At 40.5% G+C, this 21,440-nt stretch overlaps 1 protein-coding gene across 4 annotated transcripts in view; it reads left to right on the top strand.

Moving 5' to 3' along the window:
* epha7 (eph receptor A7) overlaps positions 1-21,440 on the top strand; it is a 94,185-nt gene that overhangs the window by 14,419 nt on the left and 58,326 nt on the right. For all 4 annotated transcript variants that reach the window (XM_085132544.1, XM_085132546.1, XM_085132545.1 and 1 more), the window contains exons 4-5: positions 8,286-8,441; positions 15,180-15,515. In XM_085132544.1, coding sequence (XP_084988670.1) covers positions 8,286-8,441; positions 15,180-15,515 — 492 coding nt within the window. The remainder of the gene's footprint in view (positions 1-8,285; positions 8,442-15,179; positions 15,516-21,440) is intronic.

Here is a 21,440-nt window from a genome sequence, read left to right as displayed (position 1 = left end):
GTTATCATTTTTCCTCTATCCATATCCACACTAGTTGTCATCAATACCTTTACAGTAAGTCCTAAATACTATGGATCATAAACAAAATATGACATTTATAGCTCATTTATCTGGGCAAACACACTGAGCCACCTACCTCATTCCTTAGAAGGACATACAGCACTAAAGATCTGCCTCTGTCTAGGCCTGTCATGGTGTCTGGTCCAGTTTAAGGGCACACCCAAACCATCATATGCAACAGTGTTTGAACTCTTGCACCACACTCTGTCTCTCTGTCTTCTTGTATAAATCCTCATTTCAGATCTGTTTTGCTCAGAATATTTTTTGTGCATCAATAATTAAACAATCACATGTGTTTTTGTACTTCATCCTAAATGAAACTCCTGCATAGTAACACAACATTTATATAATGCTGCACTTCCAAAGTTACCTCAAACAAAACTCTGTCAGATTTTGACCAGCTGTTGATACTTTGCTCTTTTTAATTATTGATCTCAGAGACTCATTTCAGTTGGCACTTTACCAGTCAGCCAATGCAAACACAGCACAAAAAACAAACCCAGGAAAAGCACTAAAGCGGACAAATTTGAATTTCAGTTTGTCATCAAAGTCAGAAGATTAAGTGGAGAGAAAAATCCCCCCCCCCCCCCCCCCCCCCCCAACAAGAAAATAACCATTTTCTATTTTGGCCAAAGAGGGTTATGTCAGGCTGCTGAGTAAGGAGCCACTACCACCCCCACACCCCCGTCTGTCACCCAGAGTGTCATGACACTGCTGAAGCTTGAGAAAAATTGGATGTAATTCAGGAATGTTAAGAAGCTCAACTTAAAGGGAAAAGGAATAAACTGAGAACTTTGAAAAATACAGAAATCTGTTCCCCTGTCTTCTCTTGTATATGTGTGTCTGAATAAGATAAGGAGACTTTGGTTTACTCTCTGGGCCAGTGTCTGCGCTGATAGAGACACTAAAGTCACAAGAGTGTTTGATTATCTACACCCCACCTCTCCGAGGACCTTTCCTTTGTCATGCCCCTCATCCTGGCTCTGTGTAAAATTGCTGACTGCAGCTTGTCCCCCCCACCCCCCAAATCACATCACTGAATGAAACTTCTTGACCACTGGATGGGAAATTACAGATGCTGGCTCTGTATACACCCGAGGAACCGACTGGAATGTAAGACTTTTCTCTCTCTCGCTCTTTCTTTGTGCTAAACCTCAGCCCAGTTCTCTAAGGACTGGCTAATTTCTTAGAGTCGTAAATAGGCTTGCTGTTGTGTCTGCTGCTCAGCTTCTTTAACAGGCCCTGTGTCAAGCTGGCAGTCAGCCTTTATCTGTGCAAGAAGAAAATCAGACTTACATAAATGGGCCCTTCCCCAAAGAGTCTCTCTAAAACACTTCATCCCTACAAATGTAATTACACGACGGACTGCGAGTCGCCTTGTCAAAGTCACTGCAAGTTGTAAAGTGAACAGAGTCCAGAGTTTGTGCAGTGTTTTTACATGTTTGGGTGTCAGTGTTTGCCACTAAGGTGTCAGTCACATTGTCAGTTAAGAAAACTACTTGGTGAACAGACTCGGTATAATTGCTTCACAGCTATATCCTTCCAAAGAAAGTGTTGCTGGAGGGTCAGTGGAGAAAGATCACTATCTTCCCAAATAAGAATGTCTCTCTTTGGCATCTGGTGCCAGGAAAAAGGGAACTTGCCAGCAATGAGTCACCGTGCTGCTGCTGGGACAGGAAAGCTGGGATAGGATGGCTGCATTTGTACTTGTCACTCATCTCGCTGCTAGTGATGGGAAGAGCTGCAAAACCACTTAGTTGCCCATGTCATACAGGCATTCGATTTTGAGGCCTCATTTGCTGCCTTGTTGCTTCTGTAAACGTTTATGGATGCCAAACCCGGTCAGGCACACTGGTAACCAGTTGTCACTGAAAAGAAACAAAAGCAGAGAAACCAAACCAAGTCCCGAGCACAAAATGCAAGTTGAGGTTATTACAAAAAAGAAAAAAAAATTGGGAATTATTTTTGTAGTTTGATCAGGATCTCCTCTGTCCACATTTGACATACTTAAACCCTTTTACTGTTACTTTTCCATGTGGAGGATAGCGCTACAGAATTACTTGTTGAAGGCTGGTAAAAGCCCACATTAGGACCGTAGTGTCCACCTAAAATGTTAATGTCCTCTTCACATCCTGTAGTTGCTATTTTTAGAGTCTTCATTTGCTTCCTTGGTTAGGTAGTCCATTAGGTATGGGTAGAAATATACTCCCAACGAGTAAGGGAGAAGAGAAACTTTTTCTTGAGCATTAAGTCTCTATTTTCTATTTTCTGTTAAGGTCAAGTTGGGCAATGCTGCATTGTACACAGTGCTACTAAAGGGAGGGGGTTATTGCAATGGACTTCAACATGAAGCAAAAAGAAATAAGAATTAAATCCAGAGAATTTAGAGATACATTAATGCATGATTTGGACGTCTGTCGGTGTCTACATTATGACTTAAATTGTACCCGGGAAGTCCTTTTAACCCTATACCATACCTTTCCACATAACCTGACATGCACCTCTTGAAAAATGTAACCACTTGTCAGGTCGATGCTGCCCGCAATGACTTGAATGGTGTACAGTGTAGCTGCAGCATAGGGTTAAAAGGTGTTTCCAGTTACGCCATAGATTTCCTCCAGAAGTCTAGATCTAACTTAACAGGCAGTTTATGCTAGAGATGGACCGATCCGATATTACGTATCGGTATCGGTCCGATACTGACCCAAATTACTGGATCGGATATCGGCGAGAAATAAAAAATGTAATCCGATCCATTAAATATCAAAAAAGCACCTCACAAAACTTGCTACGCGGCGTAACTCGGCTCATAACCGTAACACGTAGCAGCAGTGTGCATCACGTGATAGAGCGGCTGTGTGTATTTGTAGCCTCGCTACCAAACCAGCATTTCATCTATGAAGAAGTTTTCCCAGAGAGAAGTAAAGCAAGTGTGTAAGTTCATCTCTGAATGTCTGTAAAGCATTCCCACGTTAAGCTTAACAACCATACCTGGAGCGACTGCCTCTCTCTCTCTCTCTCTCTCCTGCTGCTACTTCAATCTTGAAACTGCTTAATGATCAGCTGATCGGCTTTTCTGTCGCCAGACCGTCTCTCTTCTTAGTTTTTGGCCCACTTCTCACCAGAAAGAGGAAACCAGCGGCTGAACAACAGCAGCACGTTTAAGCTTGATAAGCTGTTGTTAGAATTTATTTAATATTACTTTCTAGACCAGGATCCTTTTCTACGTAGCTGACGGCTGGTAATTGTGCAGGGGCGGATCTAGCAAAGTTTAGCCAGGGGGGCCGATAGGGCATGAACAGGGAAAAGGGGGCACAAAGACATACTTTTCTTTCTTATTCTCATTTAAAATGTCTAGTTTTTAATAAATAATTATCTGACTCTTACACCCAAAGTTTTAATCTTGTGTAAAATATATAGAAGTCCATTACTATATATAGTAACTGTATACTTAGTAACTGTATAGTAAGCTATACTACTTTTTCCTTTGGGAAGATACCATCTGTGCAGTCTGCAATTCTGTTGAAGAAAGATGTTGAATCTATTTAATTATTCTTGAAAAATAATTTATTTTTGTGCATTTTCCCCCTGCATCAAATTAAATTTGATTACATCGATTAAGCATCATGAGGTGGAGGGTGGTTCCCTATTTTTTTTTTTTTTTTTTTGCTGGGAGTTTGCAACCCTTTTAGTTAGGTTGCTTAAAATTTCTTCTAAGTACTCTTTAAAATACCAGAATAGGGAGGATGGAGCAGGTTTAACTTTATTAGATTGATCAGTGTTGCTGAACTATGACATATTTTGGACGCAGTGTATTTTTTACATACAGGTATAACAGAATAGCTTTAGTGTTGTTATTTATTTAAACTTGAGTATAAACTTATACAAAATGCAGCAAGATATTAAAAGAACGTTTTGTTGATTAAAAAACACACTATATCGGATTCATATCGGTATCGGCAGATATCCAAATTTATGATATCGGTATCGGTATCGGACATAAAAAAGTGGTATCGTGCCATCTCTAGTTTATGCTTGCTGTTGTCATCAGTGCAGTGTGGTGCAGTGTCCCTTGGTATTGTTTTGCCTTGTGATGCACCTCTCAGTTTTTTGTAACCTGGCATACGCAGTGCAGATTGACTGGAGGCACAAGCGCTCAGGTCAGTCTCTATGGGAATTTTTATGATACAGTTGGAAAAGTGCCAGTGTGTTGACCATGGCATTTACTTAGAGGCCTTGATAAAACATTAATAAACCATTCAAAGAATATTAAGAAACAGACTTTTAAAACAAAACTTTCAGCTTTGATGGATTATAAACATGGGCTGACATTTTTACACGGTGGTTCAGGAAAATGTTTGGAGTGTATTGTGAGGCATTTTGCTGTGGGTTTTGGAAGAAACCCAAACAGGTTAAGTGGTTTGTAAGTTTATATAAAATCTCATAATGAGGTTAAACATAGTTAAATGTTTAGATGTAAGTATAGAGGGAACGCATTATGGTTTTTGCTCACATTTGAGCTCCTCTCACCTTTTTGTGCTTGCTTGCCTCTAACAGTTACAGCAGCTGAGTGAGACTGCTGCGCTCACAGACAGAGCTCTGCGCTTCACATGACTATATTCACGATAGCGCCTCTCTATGAAATCACACAGACTGAAGAGTCAGGGATTATTTTTACAATGGGCATTACGTATTACTCTGTCAGTATATAAATATATATGTCAGAAAATGTGGAAAAATACTGTTATAACCTCAGATCATGTTCAACTACCAACACCTTGAATTTGGGAACTAAAATCAGTAATAAATTCTAACTGATAAGAAACACTGTAACATTAACATGTGAGTCACGTTACAATAAACGAGTTATCCAGTGTTTAATTTTGAAAACTGTCCTCTTTGAAGGCCCGCATTGTTATTCTGTACTCTGGAGGGGAGGGAGGTGGCTGTGGGGGTCTCAGTCCAAGCTGGGTGTTTCCCCCTCTACACACAGGCCACCCAGCAGTTGAGCTCTCAGAAACCAAAGGCAAACAGACACGCTGGCTTATCAGAATGTTAAAAATCCCAGCATGCTGAGCAAAGGCACTGAGATCTAGCAGTTTTGAACCTGCTGTAGAAAGCATCATTATCAGCATTTATGGGAAGTGTTTACACTGAGGATCAGGTACTAGACACGGTTTATTCTTCTGCAAGTCAAGTGTTGTCATGAGAACAGTACATTAAAACAACATCAACAACAATGAAGAACTTACATATGAAGATTAAACACTTCCATTGATATGTTTTGCATGGTCAGCTTTAAAGGCCCACTGCTGACAGCCTTTTCATGGCTCTGTTTTCAATTACTGGCCAAAAAAGGTAAAGAAAAAAGATTAAAGATAAAATCATGTTGTTTTTCATCTTGGGAAAACAACAAAAAAAACCTTTGTTTCACAAAACTGTGGCACCCTGATAAATAGAGAATGACAGGGCTTTCATGTAGCTGAAATAGGGATACCCTGAGCCTTGGCCTCTTTTTCATGCTGCATTGGAAGTGTTAAAACCAGAAAACTCTGATTTATCTGTCTTCCTTATTACAAATCTGTCTCAAGAGACGTTGAGCCAAAGGAAATTAAAAGAAAGAAAGAAAGAAAGAAAGAAAAAGCTAGCGGAACAGAATCAAGATTTGGAATAGGGGCAGCAAGCATGAAAATCATCGCTCATTTCCCCCCGTGGCTCATGAAAAATGCATTTTTAGTATAATTTGATAGTTTGTATGCAGAGCTGTATAAATTTCTTTCAGATTGTTTGTGAAGTCATGTGGCCCAGGTTGCAGTTTGTTCACCATGCTTTTGCTGCGTTTTGCACACGCACAGCCAGCCAGTGTGGATTAGCTGAGTTCCAGGCCCTGAATAGAGATTTGACTCTTTGCTAGTCCTTAAACATTTACTGTGTGTTTCTCACTGGGTTGGTATGAGTCACTATATCTGGTGGCATTACTTGGAACCAGAAAATCATTTTGTATGTGTGAATTAGTTAGGGTTAGGAGCATCATTCTCAATACCCCACAACACAAATAGCGATCAGTCATATCAGCAGCCTTCTTTGCTTACCTGCTCGGTCAGAGGTGAAGCAATGAAATGATCAATTTGCTCGAGCTTGATACAGTACATGTGCTTATCTGTCTACTGAAGAATATTTCCTCTTACAAATATGAGCTGTTGTAAACAAGTGAAACCCCTTCGCTGACCTGTGGATTAATCGGAATAAAAATGGTCTTGTTATTTCCCTCTCACGTAGGAGTTCGTCTCTGGGCAAAAGCTTCAACTTGAGATTTGCAGTGCCGTTTCACAGCTAAGCCTGCTTGATGAAGCCTGAGGGGGCAGGCTCTCTCAAATTCTGGCTGCATCGAGATGTGAACGCAGTGGTTTGTTCTGTCATGCCCCCTCCACGATGGGAATTCAGCTATGAAGCTGAGACTCTTTGAGGCTCTGTTTGCACAGGACTAATATCACCTCGAGACATTCAGTGATTTGTAATGACTGCTGAGATCATCAGTGAATATGATCCTGTGTGAACCTGGCTCTGCTGGGACATAGCAAATCAAATTCTGAGAATTTCAGAGAGCTGTCGACTTTATGGTTGGGGATGGTGACAGGTTATATCTCATACCTCGTCTTTAATGGATTATGCAGTATGTTACTCAGGAGTTGTTTGCATTGTCAGACATATAATTGATTCTGTTAACTCTCAGAAGCCTAAGTTGCCCTAACCTTAATATGTATATAGTGCTGCATAAAAAGTAGTATCTATCTATCTATCTATCTATCTATCTATCTATCTATCTATCTATCTATCTATCTATCTATCTATCTATCTATCTGCCTGTCTGCCTGTCTGTCTGCCTGTCTGTCTGCCTGTCTATATTAGCACAATGCAGAATTATAGTTACTTGTCGCAGATGGTCATTTTAATGTCTTGTCTGGTGGTAATATAACTCAGTACTGTCAAGTTTGAATAATTATTCTATATCGGATATTACAACTGATCACACAACCTTGGTGATGACGGGTAAAAATCAATCACCTAATCCCAGACATAACTCTAAACTGGCATCTGTGATTCATATGGAAGTTTTTGAACTGCAAATATAGTTGGAAATCGGTCCGCTGAGGAGATCAGAGAGCAAAGCCCAGTCTTTTACATTAATGTATAGCTACCTTTTCTTTCCAGTCTTGGATATTAGATATCATATATCTAGTACTACGTTGAAATACAATTTTCTAGGCTTTGGAGCTTCAATAGTAATCTACAACGAATAATCAAACCTGCAAGTGAGGAAGGACGAAGAGGAGGGGAAGGGCGTTTCTATGTAAAATGATCATTCAGAGAAAAAAGTTGGAAGCAGTAGAAAACATTTCACTTTTTCTTCTCCCACTGTCCACTCTGACACACTCTGAAGCTTTACTGTTTGCTCACACAGCAGAGATGTATAGAGAGAGAGTGAGAGAGCTCTTCCAATCCAATGACAAAGACTGAAAAGATTATGAAAAAGGGCTGATTTTTGTAGCCAAGTGAGCAAAGATGCAGTGTACTTATACTGTTCACAAAACTTATTACAAACTAGTCTGTGCATTCAAAGCAAAGGTAGGAAACATTGCATGCGTGGGATTTGTGTGAGACGTCTCAGGTGCAATTATCACTACCCCTCCCAAACCTAAAAATCTCTGGTTTAATCTCAATTAGCTCCGAAGGAAATGGATTATAAATTGTTTATTGTTACATTTTCTTACATCATCTGCTTGCATGTGCAAAGCGCAGGCACAAACAGATAGGCACAGGCTGTACTTGCATTTATATAACACTTTTCTAATCTTACTGATGAGTCAGTCTCCATCCAGTCACCTGTTTTAGTTTGTTTGAAAGAGTTAAACATTATTAACTGTCAGCTTTTTAGATTACTCGTTATTTTTAAAGCAACATATTTATTATATATCTATTTAAATGTGATGTGATAACAATACGCTCTGTTCTCTGTTTTTACTGCTGGTTGGACAAAATAAAACACCTGAAGCACTGCAGCTGTTGCCCTAGGCAGCAGAGCATTATTAAGACCTTTCTGAGCGTTTCCTGAGATTCTGTACAGGAAATGCATTCATTAGTTTATGAAGAAAATAACCTGCAGATCGCCAGACTTCTACACTGTGTTTTTGATTCAGTGTTTTTTTTCGCTTCCTTCCGCACAGCATGTGGTCGGGGTTTCTACAAGTCTTCCTCGCAGGACCTTCAGTGCTCCCGCTGTCCGGTGCATAGCTTCAATGACCGCGAAGGCTCCTGGCGCTGTGACTGTGAGGACGGCTACTACCGAGCACTCTCTGACCCTCCGTCTGTGGCGTGCACAAGTAAGTCTGCCATGCTGCTGTATAAACGCAGCGCAGATCACATGCATTTAAACAGCTACTAATGCAAGTGGAAAAACAACACACTCCAGAGCCTGATTTAGTCCTGTTCAGTCAGCCTGCAGTGGCCTCATGAAAGCCCCAGATGTGTTCCATAGCAGTTCCTCTGCAAATTATGTTTGCAAGCTTGCGTGTCTGTTTTGTGTCTTAGCTGGTTGCTAATGATGACAGGAGCAATTTGCCATTTCCCGTCTGAAAGATTGCAATTACGGTCGGCAGTGGCAGGCCATGCAGCAACCTGCATCTTCATTTGTCCTGGCCAGTGTAACAGCTCTGTGACAGCCATCGATGGCTTATTTACACAGGCTGGGGGATGCAGTTTGAATGGGTGGGGCTTATTTGCTTCCAGAGCTGTTCTCAAACATGTTTTTTTTTCAAAGTGCTACTGGATGTGTATTTATTTTCTTCTTTTTTCTCCTTTGCTTTGAGCTACTGTGCATGGGAGAAGGCCATGTTAGCACTGTGCTTTATCTCTGGAGGTAAACTGGATCCCTAAACATAATCTGTGCACCTTATCTGTGTGCCTTCTTTCTGCTGATAATGTATCACTGCACAGGTTCACAGTCTTCTGGCTGTTAGACTTACACTTGTGCTGTTCTTCCTTTGCTGTTTCTATTAAGGAGACCTGATAAGTTAACATTTTAAAATGCTTTGTGCATGTGTTGGACAATTTGCATGCCCAGTCAACATCCTGAACAGCATTGCATTTTTGCTGCACACCTAAAGTAGGCCAAGTCAGAATATCTAATATTTAAGTGTGTGTGTGTGTGTGTGTGTGTGTGTGTGTGTATGTGTACGTGTATGTGTGTGTGTGTGTGAGAGAGAGAGAGAGAGTTATTATGCAAATAATAAATAGCGATTGGAGTTAAGATTTAATGTTGCAAATTCCATATGACAAAAGGATTCTTTGTTATTTATGGGCGTCTTTAAAAGCTCATGCTCATTGAGCAGAGCCTCTGTCTCTGCCTGCCGCAAAAGCCTTTCCATCTATTTCAACATACAGTACTGTATTTACATTGCCAAGAGGGTGTGTCTGAGTATGCAGTCCATATAGTAATATAGTGGTAATTAAGTGCACTTTCAAAAGCTAGAATACTCAAAAAAATCATATGTTAGATATTACTGGCTACAGCTGCTGCATACCACTCTTACTCTTGCACATTAAATTGGTGTGACACAAGCTACAACATCAACAACAAATGATACTGAGTCATTGATAAAAGTATTTGACGCACTTAAATTATAAATGGCTGCTTTTAAAGTTGCTGGTTTTATTAGTATGTGGCTCATGTCATTTCCAAGGATGATTTACTGCAATTGCCTCAGGACCCCAGAACTCCTAGAGACCCCACATAAATCCCCGCTCTCAGTGTCTTGGATGTCAAACAATGGATAGCAAATTTGTTTTTGAGTACACACATCCAAATCCAACGATGGGGGTGGTGGGAACACGAGGTTAATAAGAGCGACAAGCAAATTTTTCCCTTATTCCCGTGTAAAAATGGGAATTGTCATTTTCTATTTGTTCAAAAAGGGAAATAACAATCACAGCTTGATTCTCAAAAAGAATTGGATACAAGAGGCTAACTGCTACAGAATACGAGGCAAAATGCACCTAAAATCTGCTGCTTACCAACCTACCTGCTGTCAAGTAAAATGTAAGGTTAAGACTGCACAATATTAACCTAATAATGGCCAAATCTGAAGTATGGTGTTGGTATTGAGAACTAAACTAGGCATGTCACTGTAAATGCACTGTAAAGACAAGGACTTAACTCCAGACCACAAACCACCAATCTTTTCATGTAGCACAGAGGCAACCATATAGATCTTGTTCTAAAAGACAGGTCCATTACTCTATTCTCCAACCATCCTAATCGGACGTTAATGTTTCACTCTAACATCCCCGACTGAACCGATCGAGAGCAGGACACACAGAACAGGGGAAAGTTCCTACTTTTTTGAGTGTCCTCTGGCTGTTCCCATTTGGGCAATCACCTTGGCCAAGTACCGAAGTAATTACTGAAGTTGCCTATTGCACACTTTCCATTATTCATTTTCATTAACTTTGGGTCTACACTTAGTGACCCCATACTATTATATGTAAATATGTATTTTTGACTTCCTCCTCCTCATTTACGCAGCACAATTTTTTTACAGCTCTGTACGTGCATTTCCTCGTTCATTGTTGGATTAAGTCACTGTGACCAATAGTCACTGTGATTTTCTTTTTTCAAGCCTTATCCAGACCAGGAGTGAATAGTAATTGAAAATGAATTTGCACTGCCTGAATAAATAGCTTGATTGACAGATTTTTTTTTTTTTATAATAAGAGTTTGCTTATAATAAGCTATCGTATTGTAGGCCTTGGTAAAACAGTGAGATGGATCTCTGGCACACAGAGATTAAGGATGTGTCTATGAGGATTTGAGAGGAAATGAGATAAAGATGTAATATGGGGACATGAAAAGCCAAATCCATGTTGAATAAAGATGAGGGAACAAGTTCCAAAAACACAGCTTCAAAAACACTGTTTCCCATGTGGTATTTGCTAAGAGGGGGGTGGTATAAAGAGATGCTTTTGTTTGTTGAATATTTGTCCACGCTATTCATATGCAAATATACATATACGTGTATATATATATATATATATATATATATATATATATATATATATATATATATATATATATATATACGTATATATGTATATATGTGTATATATATATATATATATATATATATATATATATATATATATATATATGTGTGTGTGTGTGGAAGACCATCAGGAGCCTTTTTCTCCAGAGGCATAGCACACAGCGGAGTTGTTGACAGGTCAGAGTACTGGGCATCAATCATGCAACAGCTGTGAGCGGTGCTGGTGCAAGCAGGGACTGAAAGGAGCATTTGTGACTCGTTTCCTTCTCCCACCCTTACCCCCCACCCACTCCTCTTAAATGTGACACCTCAACAAGTTGATTTCATCTGAGGATCCATTCTAAATAGAGTTGCTAGGGGACAGCTATACTTTTAATTTAATGCCGTTAGAACAGAGAGGATCATTTTTTTTAAAAAATGTATAGGATTGGAGTTGGATCTACTTCACTGAACCGATAACTCGGACCGAGACACACGTCTAAATTCCGTGCCATTATTCACTTTTCTCATCCTGGCCCTGCACATGTAAATTCAATGTAAATCTCTGTATGTGTTTGGGTCCATGCTGTAATTAGAGGAGGCTATGTAAATACAGCCTGTTTCCTTAAAATAATATTCTCAAACGCTACCACGTGTAAGGACATCTAAGAGAAAGGTCTGTCACCATTGTAGTCGCACAAAACGTTCAAGCTTTTTAGCAGCTGAACAGTGAAATCCGCGAGCCCCGCATTTGTACATCTGAGACACACCAAAACATAAATTGTTATAACGTAGACTTAGTCATTTGTCATTCATGTTGACATGCCATCATACACTCTCCAGATACTTGAGCCAAAAAGGAGCAAATCCAATATTGAATTCTTGGCAGTGGAAGTCGGAGGCCCCAAAAAACCCTCCTCTCTTTTCCTCTTTAGCATGTCTTCCCTCAAACAGGTTCTACTGCAGCCGCATCATTAGATGGAAGGTCAGAAGGTCATAGCGCACATTTGTAGAGTGACGAATACTTCATGGGTGATTTGAATACCACTCACCCCTGCCGTTCCTCTCTCCTCAGCTCCCCAATTAGAGCACAGCCAGGTAATAGGCTGTGCTATTAGCTGTTGAGGGTTAAGTTAGCCCAGAGCACCTCTCAAGGCTGATAAGCAGAAGATTCTTCTCTCCTAAGCCCAGATTTACTTGGGTCTTACAACTCTCTCCGAGTGGAGATGAAACATGACCTAAATTCATCTAATACTATCCTGTGCTTTCTATATGGTAGTTTAATAGCTGTTGTAGACGCATTTGCACAACCGAAGCCTTTTTCCTCTTACAGCTTTTTAGAGTGAGCGGCTTTTGTTTATCCTATAAAATGTCAACTTCTGCTTTAAAATCTGTGCCATGTTGACATGCAAATGTTGTAGGAGGAAATGTAAAGTGTGCTTGTACATATTTATGTAGAACCCCCCCTCCCAAAAAAGAAAAAAAACCAGCAACAGAACAAGACACATGCACGCACTTACACAAACACTCTCACCGCTGCTTGGTCAGAGTTGGAGGGCAGCTAGCAAGTGATTGAGACATTTCAGGCTGTGGGGGCTGTGGCAGGCTAATCCGTGAAATGAAACTTGACTGGGAGGAGGGGTGAGAGGAGAGAACATGAAAAGATAAGACAGAGTGGGGGAGTGAGAGACAGAAAAAAAGAGTAAAAAGAAGAGGGAGAGTGACAAACCCCTGAGCTGTAAGGATGAGCAGACAGGCTGACAGTGGTGGGCTCACGATGTGAAAATCTGTGCTGCAGGTGAAGCTGAGGCCAGAAGAGTTTGGTATTTCTGAGTGCAGACAGAGTACACTCAGAGAAACAAAGAGACGCAAGGGCAGATGAAGTAGAGCTGTTTCCAGGCCAGCCAAAGGAAGTTATCACTGGGTCTCCCCATAGAAGGCATGCTTGGTTCCGTAGCTCCGCACAGGCTGGCTGTTACAAAAGATTTACAGAATGTAGCCATTGAAGGGACAGTTTTAGTCACTGCTACTCGATTTGAAATATAGCAAGGTGTTTATAAGGGAAAGACAAAGCTCTTAGTGTAGTGTGCATCTGAACAAGACGACAAAACAGAAAGGTCACACAGATCCAGGGAGAGTCTGATCTAATTTCCTTTTGCTTGTTGTTGCTGAAAAAAATCATCACTTGCACCTGAGACCTGAAAGAGAGTGGCACGAGCAAAATGAGATGTTATCATGGTAGAATAAAAGATCCCTGAGGACTGGTCTGGAGGAAGGTTGGGGAAGTGTGTTTGCATGCACATGTGAGGGGGTGTGCGTGTGTGAGTCACACCCCCTCCTTTTGTGCACAAGGAAGATTGAGAGTGTGGGTCGAGTGTCAGTGCCAAGGCTGAAGTCGAGTGGCACTATTGGCAGTCACTCCTCTCCACTTCACCTGCCACAGGTGGCTCTTTCATCTTCCCAGCCCATAGCCTGGTTCTTATCTCGCCTGATAATCATGAATATAGACGTCTCAGTCGAGCTGTTGATTCTAATGTGTAGAAAAAAGAAAAACAACCCAGTGCCGATTTAATAAGCTTGAATCTTGTGATGGTTCATAGGTTTTGCACTGAACGTATCCATTTTGTTAGGTAATGTCACAAATTGAATGAATTGAAGCGTCACCTAAGAAAACAGCACAGAACCAAGATGTTCACTAAAACATTCATAAACAAAGAATACAAGTTATATCATCTTTACTATGTCAGGGGGGATTTATTTATGTCAACACCTGGGCCATAAAACCCAATAGTCTGGAATGTGAGAGGATGAAAGCAGACGTTTGTTATTCATTGTTTTACAAGATGAGCTAATCTTTTCGCTTGTTATGTTAATATTTATGGGGAAATGGTCTGTGAGTGCTGCAGAGGTAGTCGTTATTCTAGTATATCAATTTGAATTGTATGCGACAGTTACAGGGTGGTAATAATCCAGGTTTAAATCTCGTTAATAAACGTTGTGGGTGAGTCAGGCTTCTTGAAAGCCACTACATTTTATTGTGCTGCTGTCTATGTGATATAGTTTTTCAAAGGAAACCCTGGAAAGCCACTGTCTGCGGCTGGGATATTGGCTCCACGGCCTCTGATTTGCTGCTAAGTCTGAGGAGTAAACCATGCATCAATCATCAATCATGTCAGCAGCAGGTTTATGCTGTCACCAACAATCATTGTGTAATCAAAGCATTAACAGGGACAAATCACCAGCTATGAATGTGTGTTTTACAGCTAATACAGCTAATGCAGCTATACAACTTTAGGTTGATTCAAATTTAAAATAGGACAATTTGTTCATTGTCAACATATTGGCAACTTCAGAATGTTTGTAGCTTTTAACAATGGAAAGTGGTGAATAACGTGATTAATTATAATCAGACTTACTAGCAGTTATTTAAACAAAACTGGTTAAGGCACAGTCACAAAATCTTTGGCACTTAAAATGCATATTCTCCTGAATATTTTGAGATAAAACACTAATAGTTTGAACTTCTGATATTGCCACTTTTATTTGATTGCTGGAGAACACAAAAGTAAGAAGAGACTTGAAACCCCCTCACAATCCCACAAAATAAACAACAAGCAAACAAACCCAAGAAAAACCCAGTGCTGTAATATATCCTGATCTATTTGGATTGATCAGGATTGGACTTGCCACTTCACAGAGTCAACAATGCTAATGAAATGATGAAATAAAAGTGAAGTAGGTGTGCGCTGCTGCCGGTGTAGTAAGGAAAAAAGGAAGACATAGAAATCTGTCAAACGATCGTCTGCTGCTTGGATTCTCACTGACCTGACCTTCACTTCCTTTCATTATACCTGAATGACTTTTTCTAGATCTGAGTCTTATTATAATTGAGTGTCAGTGTTTGGATCTGGGGCTGGAGCTGGCCGTCCTCTATTAGCTACTTTTTCAGAGAACAATTAAAGTAGATATCCAGCGAGTACAAATGCTTGACTGTCACTTTCCTTGGCACTCACTTGCTTTCTTGGCGTCCACCTCTGACAGGACCTCCCTCTGCACCACAGAACCTGGTCTACAACATCAACCAGACCACAGTTAGCCTGGAGTGGAGCCCACCGGCTGACACCGGCGGTCGCAACGACGTCACCTACAGGGTTATATGTCGCCGCTGCAGCTGGGAACCCGAGGAGTGTGTTCCGTGTGGGCTAAATGTGGGATACTCTCCCGCGCAGTCAGGATTAGTGGACACTTACGTGACCGCTGTGGATCTGCTCGCTCACGCCAACTACACTTTTGAGGTGGAGGCTGTCAACGGGGTGTCTGACCTCAGCCGCACGCAGAGGCTGTTTGCTGCAGTTAGCATTGCTACTGGCCAAGCAGGTAAAGAATTTTATTATTTATTTTTAATAATGCTGTCTTGCATTTAAACAACTTTGAACTGTGAGGTTTAATTGGTTAAATTTTTATGGAAATGCCGTGGAAAAAAATTTGTAGTGTTTCCTTTATTTAAAGATACACTCATCAAGCACCTAATGCTTAAATACTGTATCTTGTTTGTTTATAGTCTGTTGACACACACAGTAAGAAGTAGAAACTCTGAAAAATCTTTGTTTTACAAATGGACTGATTATTTTCCCAAAATGGAAACGATTTCTTTTTAACTCAAGTTAAAAGTGTTTGTCTTAGCATGGAGCTCAGCCTTTGCTCCTACTAAGAGTGCATTTGACATTAGTACCGTGACGATTGACAGTATTAATTCTGAAAACCTCTCAAATGCTAACTACATTAATGATTCCCCATTAACATTAATGGGCCCAGTCTGATATAATCCATAATATTTTCCAGTATGCATATTACCAAGATTAATTTAATGTGTATATCAGCACTACAGTGGCAAACGCTATTAGCTTAGCAAGGATGCTGTCTCCCAGCGGTACCTAAAGAGCTAGTCGTGTCTTTGCAGCTCATTCTCAAGGGAATCAGCCGTAATTAAAATGCTGTGTTTTGTAGTGACAAACTCTTAAGCCTTTTTTATTCATTATTTTTATGGATCCACTCAACAAGATTCCTCTTTCATGCTCGAGCATCCGTGAAACACAGTTGGCCCAAAAGTAGTAATAAAAAATAAGACTGCAAAGACAGTGTTGATGCTTTAGCTGCCAATATAACGTCTTTCTCTGGATAACTACACCTGCTGCTTTTAAATCACCATCATTTTAGTCGTTACGAATGCTGCATATTGATCACTTCTCTCTTTGTAAATGTCTGCCTGCTGTTGTCTGCTATCAAAAGCAGAATATTTTCTCGTATACAAGCTCTAGTGACAGAGGTGATCAGCTGAACGCATGTGCCCAGGTTTGTCAAAGAGACCTAAGCTAGAATGTGCCAGGGTGTTGAATGGCCAAGGACACGAGGACACCAGGAGGAGGATAATCACATGCTCCTTTGGACTTGCCCGTAATTATACGTGGCATGTTGACAACACACAATTACTCAGTTAACCTGGTGGAATATTAGGCCATTAGCTATTGTGAAAAAGAGCAGTGTTCTTTGCCAAGATGTTGTCATGTTCATAATTTTGAGTAAGTAGCAGCATTTAACATGCCTTAACTCTATAAACACAGCATTTGGGCTATTATGAATCGACTTTTGTTGGTTAATTCCTTGATGTTTCAATATTTAATGCTTTTTTGCCTTTGTTTTATGGCTTGGGTTTGGAAAAGTCTCTGAAAATTTATTTCAGCCATGACGCAATACTAAAAGTCTTCTTTGAAACCCAGACTAATCAAATTCATTCAGGGTTAGCAGTTCTTCATGGCAAGACGACCCTCTCCATCTGTTCAATGGTAGGACAGCAGGACAGAATAATACCTTTAATATGAAGGCTGGAATTACAGAAGACTGCGCTGAAAAGAATAAATTAAGTGTGCAGAGAAAAAAATCAGCACTGGTTTAATATGATTTTTTTTTTCATTCACAGCATAACTGAGTGATGTATTTAATAAGAAGTCAGTATTTGTCCAACATTTATCTAACCCCAGATGACTTTTTTTCAACAAGTGTGCCAGAGTGATAGAAGGACTGAGACTGAAATTTGTTTGTGTCACGTGACTTCATTTTACCATTGAAACCCAACTATTTAACTCTTGTCTGGCCATTTTGTGAAGATTGGGGTAAGAAAATAGTATTTATTCTCTTAATCAGTATTAATTAAGGACATGAGTAAAGTTCACGTAGAAATTAGATCCTCTATGAGATTTACAGTGGGGCAAAAAAGTATTTAGTCAGCCACCGATTGTGCAAGTTCCCGCACTTAAAATGATGACAGAGGTCAGTAATTTGCACCAGAGGTACACTTCAACTGTGAGAGACAGAATGTGAAAAAAAAAATCCATGAATTCACATGGTAGGATTTGTAAAGAATTTATTCGTAAATCAGGGTGGAAAATAAGTATTTGGTCAATAACAAAAATACAACTCAATACTTTGTAACATAACCTTTGTTGGCAATAACAGAGGTCAAACGTTTACTATAGGTCTTTACCAGGTTTGCACACACAGTAGCTGGTATTTTGGCCCATTCCTCCATGCAGATCTTCTCAAGAGCAGTGATGTTTTGGGGCTGTCGCCGAGCAACACGGACTTTCAACTCCCGCCACAGATTTTCTATGGGGTTGAGGTCTGGAGACTGGCTAGGCCACTCCAGGACTTTCAAATGCTTCTTACGGAGCCACTCCTTTGTTGCCCGGGCGGTGTGTTTTGGATCATTGTCATGTTGGAAGACCCAGCCTCGTTTCATCTTCAAAGTTCTCACTGATGGAAGGAGGTTTTGGCTCAAAATCTCACGATACTTGGCCCCATTCATTCTGTCCTTAACACGGATCAGTCGTCCTGTCCCCTTGGCAGAAAAACAGCCCCATAGCATGATGTTTCCACCCCCATGCTTCACAGTAGGTATGGTGTTCTTGGGATGCAACTCAGTATTCTTCTTCCTCCAAACACGACGAGTTGAGTTTATACCAAAAAGTTCTACTTTGGTTTCATCTGACCACATGACATTCTCCCAATCCTCTGCTGTATCATCCATGTGCTCTCTGGCAAACTTCAGACGGGCCTGGACATGCACTGGCTTCAGCAGCGGAACACGTCTGGCACTGCGGGATTTGATTCCCTGCCGTTGTAGTGTGTTACTGATGGTGACCTTTGTTACTTTGGTCCCAGCTCTCTGCAGGTCATTCACCAGGTCCCCCCGTGTGGTTCTGGGATCTTTGCTCACCGTTCTCATGATCATTTTGACCCCACGGGATGAGATCTTGCGTGGAGCCCCAGATCGAGGGAGATTATCAGTGGTCTTGTATGTCTTCCATTTTCTGATGATTGCTCCCACAGTTGATTTTTTCACACCAAGCTGCTTGCCTATTGTAGATTCACTCTTCCCAGTCTGGTGCAGGTCTACAATTCTTTTCCTGGTGTCCTTCGAAAGCTCTTTGGTCTTGGCCATGGCGGAGTTTGGAGTCTGACTGGTTGAGGCTGTGGACAGGTGTCTTTTATACAGATGATGAGGTCAAACAGGTGCCATTCATACAGGTAACGAGTGGGGGACAGAAAAGCTTCTTACAGAAGACGTTACAGGTCTGTGAGAGCCAGGGATTTTCCTTGTTTGAGGTGACCAAATACTTATTTTCCACCCTGATTTACGAATAAATTCTTTACAAATCCTACCATGTGAATTCATGGATTTTTTTTTCACATTCTGTCTCTCACAGTTGAAGTGTACCTCTGGTGCAAATTACTGACCTCTGTCATCATTTTAAGTGGGGGAACTTGCACAATCGGTGGCTGACTAAATACTTTTTTGCCCCACTGTATTGTCTCTGTGATGTTTAATGGAAGCTCTATTTTTGCTTGGTTTAATAGAAAGAGGGTCAAAACTTGCATTAGTTGAAGCCCGTCCTGTCAACACTTGCTTTAACTGGGAGGCCTTATATAGATCTGATCGTTCTCATTTACACTCTTCAGCAGATGTTGGCTCCTTTTTGCCAGACTCGCAGTTCCACTGCTCTCTGGACTATTGGGGAATGCTTAAGATGTCAGAACTTCTTAAAATAACTGGCAAGCAGACATGGCCACTTATTAGAGAATCACTGCGATATTAGAGTCATTAGAGTCTGAATCATCATTCAGAGTCGACTAAACTTTAGAGAAGGACCATATCAGTGAAAGAACCTTGAAAAGGAAACGGCCCTCTCTCCATCCCTCCCATTGCCTTCTGCTAAATGATAATCAGCAAGCACATAGACTCGTAGCTAGGGACTGGGGAAATGAACGAGTCTGTGAATACAGATGGTGATCCATCTGATGAGGAATTCACACCTCCCGTAATTATACCAAAGGAAGTGTCTGGAGCAAGGCTGGAGCTACATAAGATTCTGAGTGCTTATTGTTCCCAGAAACCTAATTGCCTCTCAGATCTGTCTTAAATGAGTTTAAGTAGAGGCTGTAAGTTAGTAAGCTTGATTTCTTCAGCTCCGTCTTTGCAGTTTCAATAGAAATTCTTCAAGTTGAGGATTTTTGCTATCGTTGCTGCCTGCTTTATGCTGAAAGTTAAGAGTGTGATTCAATCAGCACTCCATTGTGAGCTGACGGTGCTGCACAGCCAACCTCAGAGGCCCGCAGAGGTCCTTCGTGCCTTAGCTTTCCTCAAGCACACTTGTAAACAAGGCCTTTTGTTCTACCAGCCACTTGTAAGTTGGCCCTGTTCATAGAATTACCATTAATATTTATTCAAGCGAGGTGTTCGCATGTCTGAGCTAGAAAAATCCACAGTAGAGAGGGGCACAGAAATAGGATCGAAAATTGGTTATGGGAACGGCTGCAGGACCTGCGTTTGTGTGTACATGATGTGTACACCTGTTCAGCACAAGACCAGTGTAATGGGGTTTAGGTGCAATCAGTTGCTTGTATAAACACTATGGAGTGGAAGGAAGAGCCCGTGGAAATTGATTCTAATGTCGAATGCTTGCCAGCAGCACAAAGCCTGTTACCCTCTTACAGAAGCTGTTACAATAGTGCTCTAAACTATTCACAGGTTTATTCATAGCAGGGAACAGGGAATGCTACTTAATGCTGTAATCTTTACTGCCGTGATTTTACCTAGAAATCCTTTAATGCCATCTAATAAGAGACATTTCAAATATCTGGTGCAGATACAGACAAACATAATGATTAAGACATGTTATTTTGATGCTTGATAACATTTTATTTAGACATAAGTATTTGTTATTAATGCAGATTTAGAAGAGTTTTGTTTTTAGCGTACCTCCTTAACAACTGAATGTCTTTACTTTGAAGTAAACTGCACGGAAAGCAAAGTAACAGTTTACCTTTTCTATATACGGGGCCCAATGCTTACAGAAACCAGGTCCCAGCAGTATTAATGCATTAGTTTAAATGAATCAACACCTTCAAGTCATTCTGTCAAAATCCCTGAAGCACAGGTTGAGGATGAGGAGTGGCTACAATCTTTTACTCTAGCTTATCAGTCAGCCAAAGACCTGGACAGTTTTTAAAGCCTGACTGTTAAGGCCTTTACAGAAAATTGAAAATATTTTTTTTCGGACTCCCCTGCTCTTAATGCAGCCATTTACACCAACTTCGTAATTTTACTGGACAGTAGAATTAACAGATATAACCAATCAGATTACTGCATTTGGCAACAAGTGCGCTTGTAATTCAAAAAATGTGCGCCAGTATTGTATACAGAATGAGATGGAAGTAGTAAAATAATCCTATTTTACTTCAGACACAGCTTTATGCTGCTCCAGGTCAGTCAGCTCGGATGCAGTCCCTTCAAGGTAAACCGCTAAAGTTGAATCACATCATTATACAGCAGTGTTTTGTTCTACAGCTCAGTACAAAGGTCAGCTTATTAGGGAGGCTAATAATATTTTTTCGGAAAAAATTCTGCTATTGTGTGTATGCCTTCTGAAAAATGTGTGTTTCAAAAAGCTATGTTAAAATAAACACTTAATATTTCATATGGGGATTCATAATTTTGTCCTCATCTTTAGATGGGAAAAGCAAGCACAGGCTTGTAAATAATAGCACTTAATTTTTATTAGGGTTAACTTTAACTTTGTATTTACCTGAATAAACCAAAGTCCTGCTTTGTAGTACACACCTCTGGAAGCAACTGCTAAGAATTAGCATTTTATAAAATATATTAAAATTCAGTTTAAATCAAATTGAACTGGATGCTTGAAATCTTATGTTGCATACAACTTTAACTGTAAGAGTTCAACAAGA

The sequence above is a fragment of the Neolamprologus multifasciatus genome, chromosome 15 (genome assembly GCF_963576455.1).
Source record: "Neolamprologus multifasciatus chromosome 15, fNeoMul1.2, whole genome shotgun sequence".
NCBI classification, from domain to species: domain Eukaryota; kingdom Metazoa; phylum Chordata; class Actinopteri; order Cichliformes; family Cichlidae; genus Neolamprologus; species Neolamprologus multifasciatus.
This window is presented reverse-complemented; position numbering and strand designations above follow the sequence as displayed.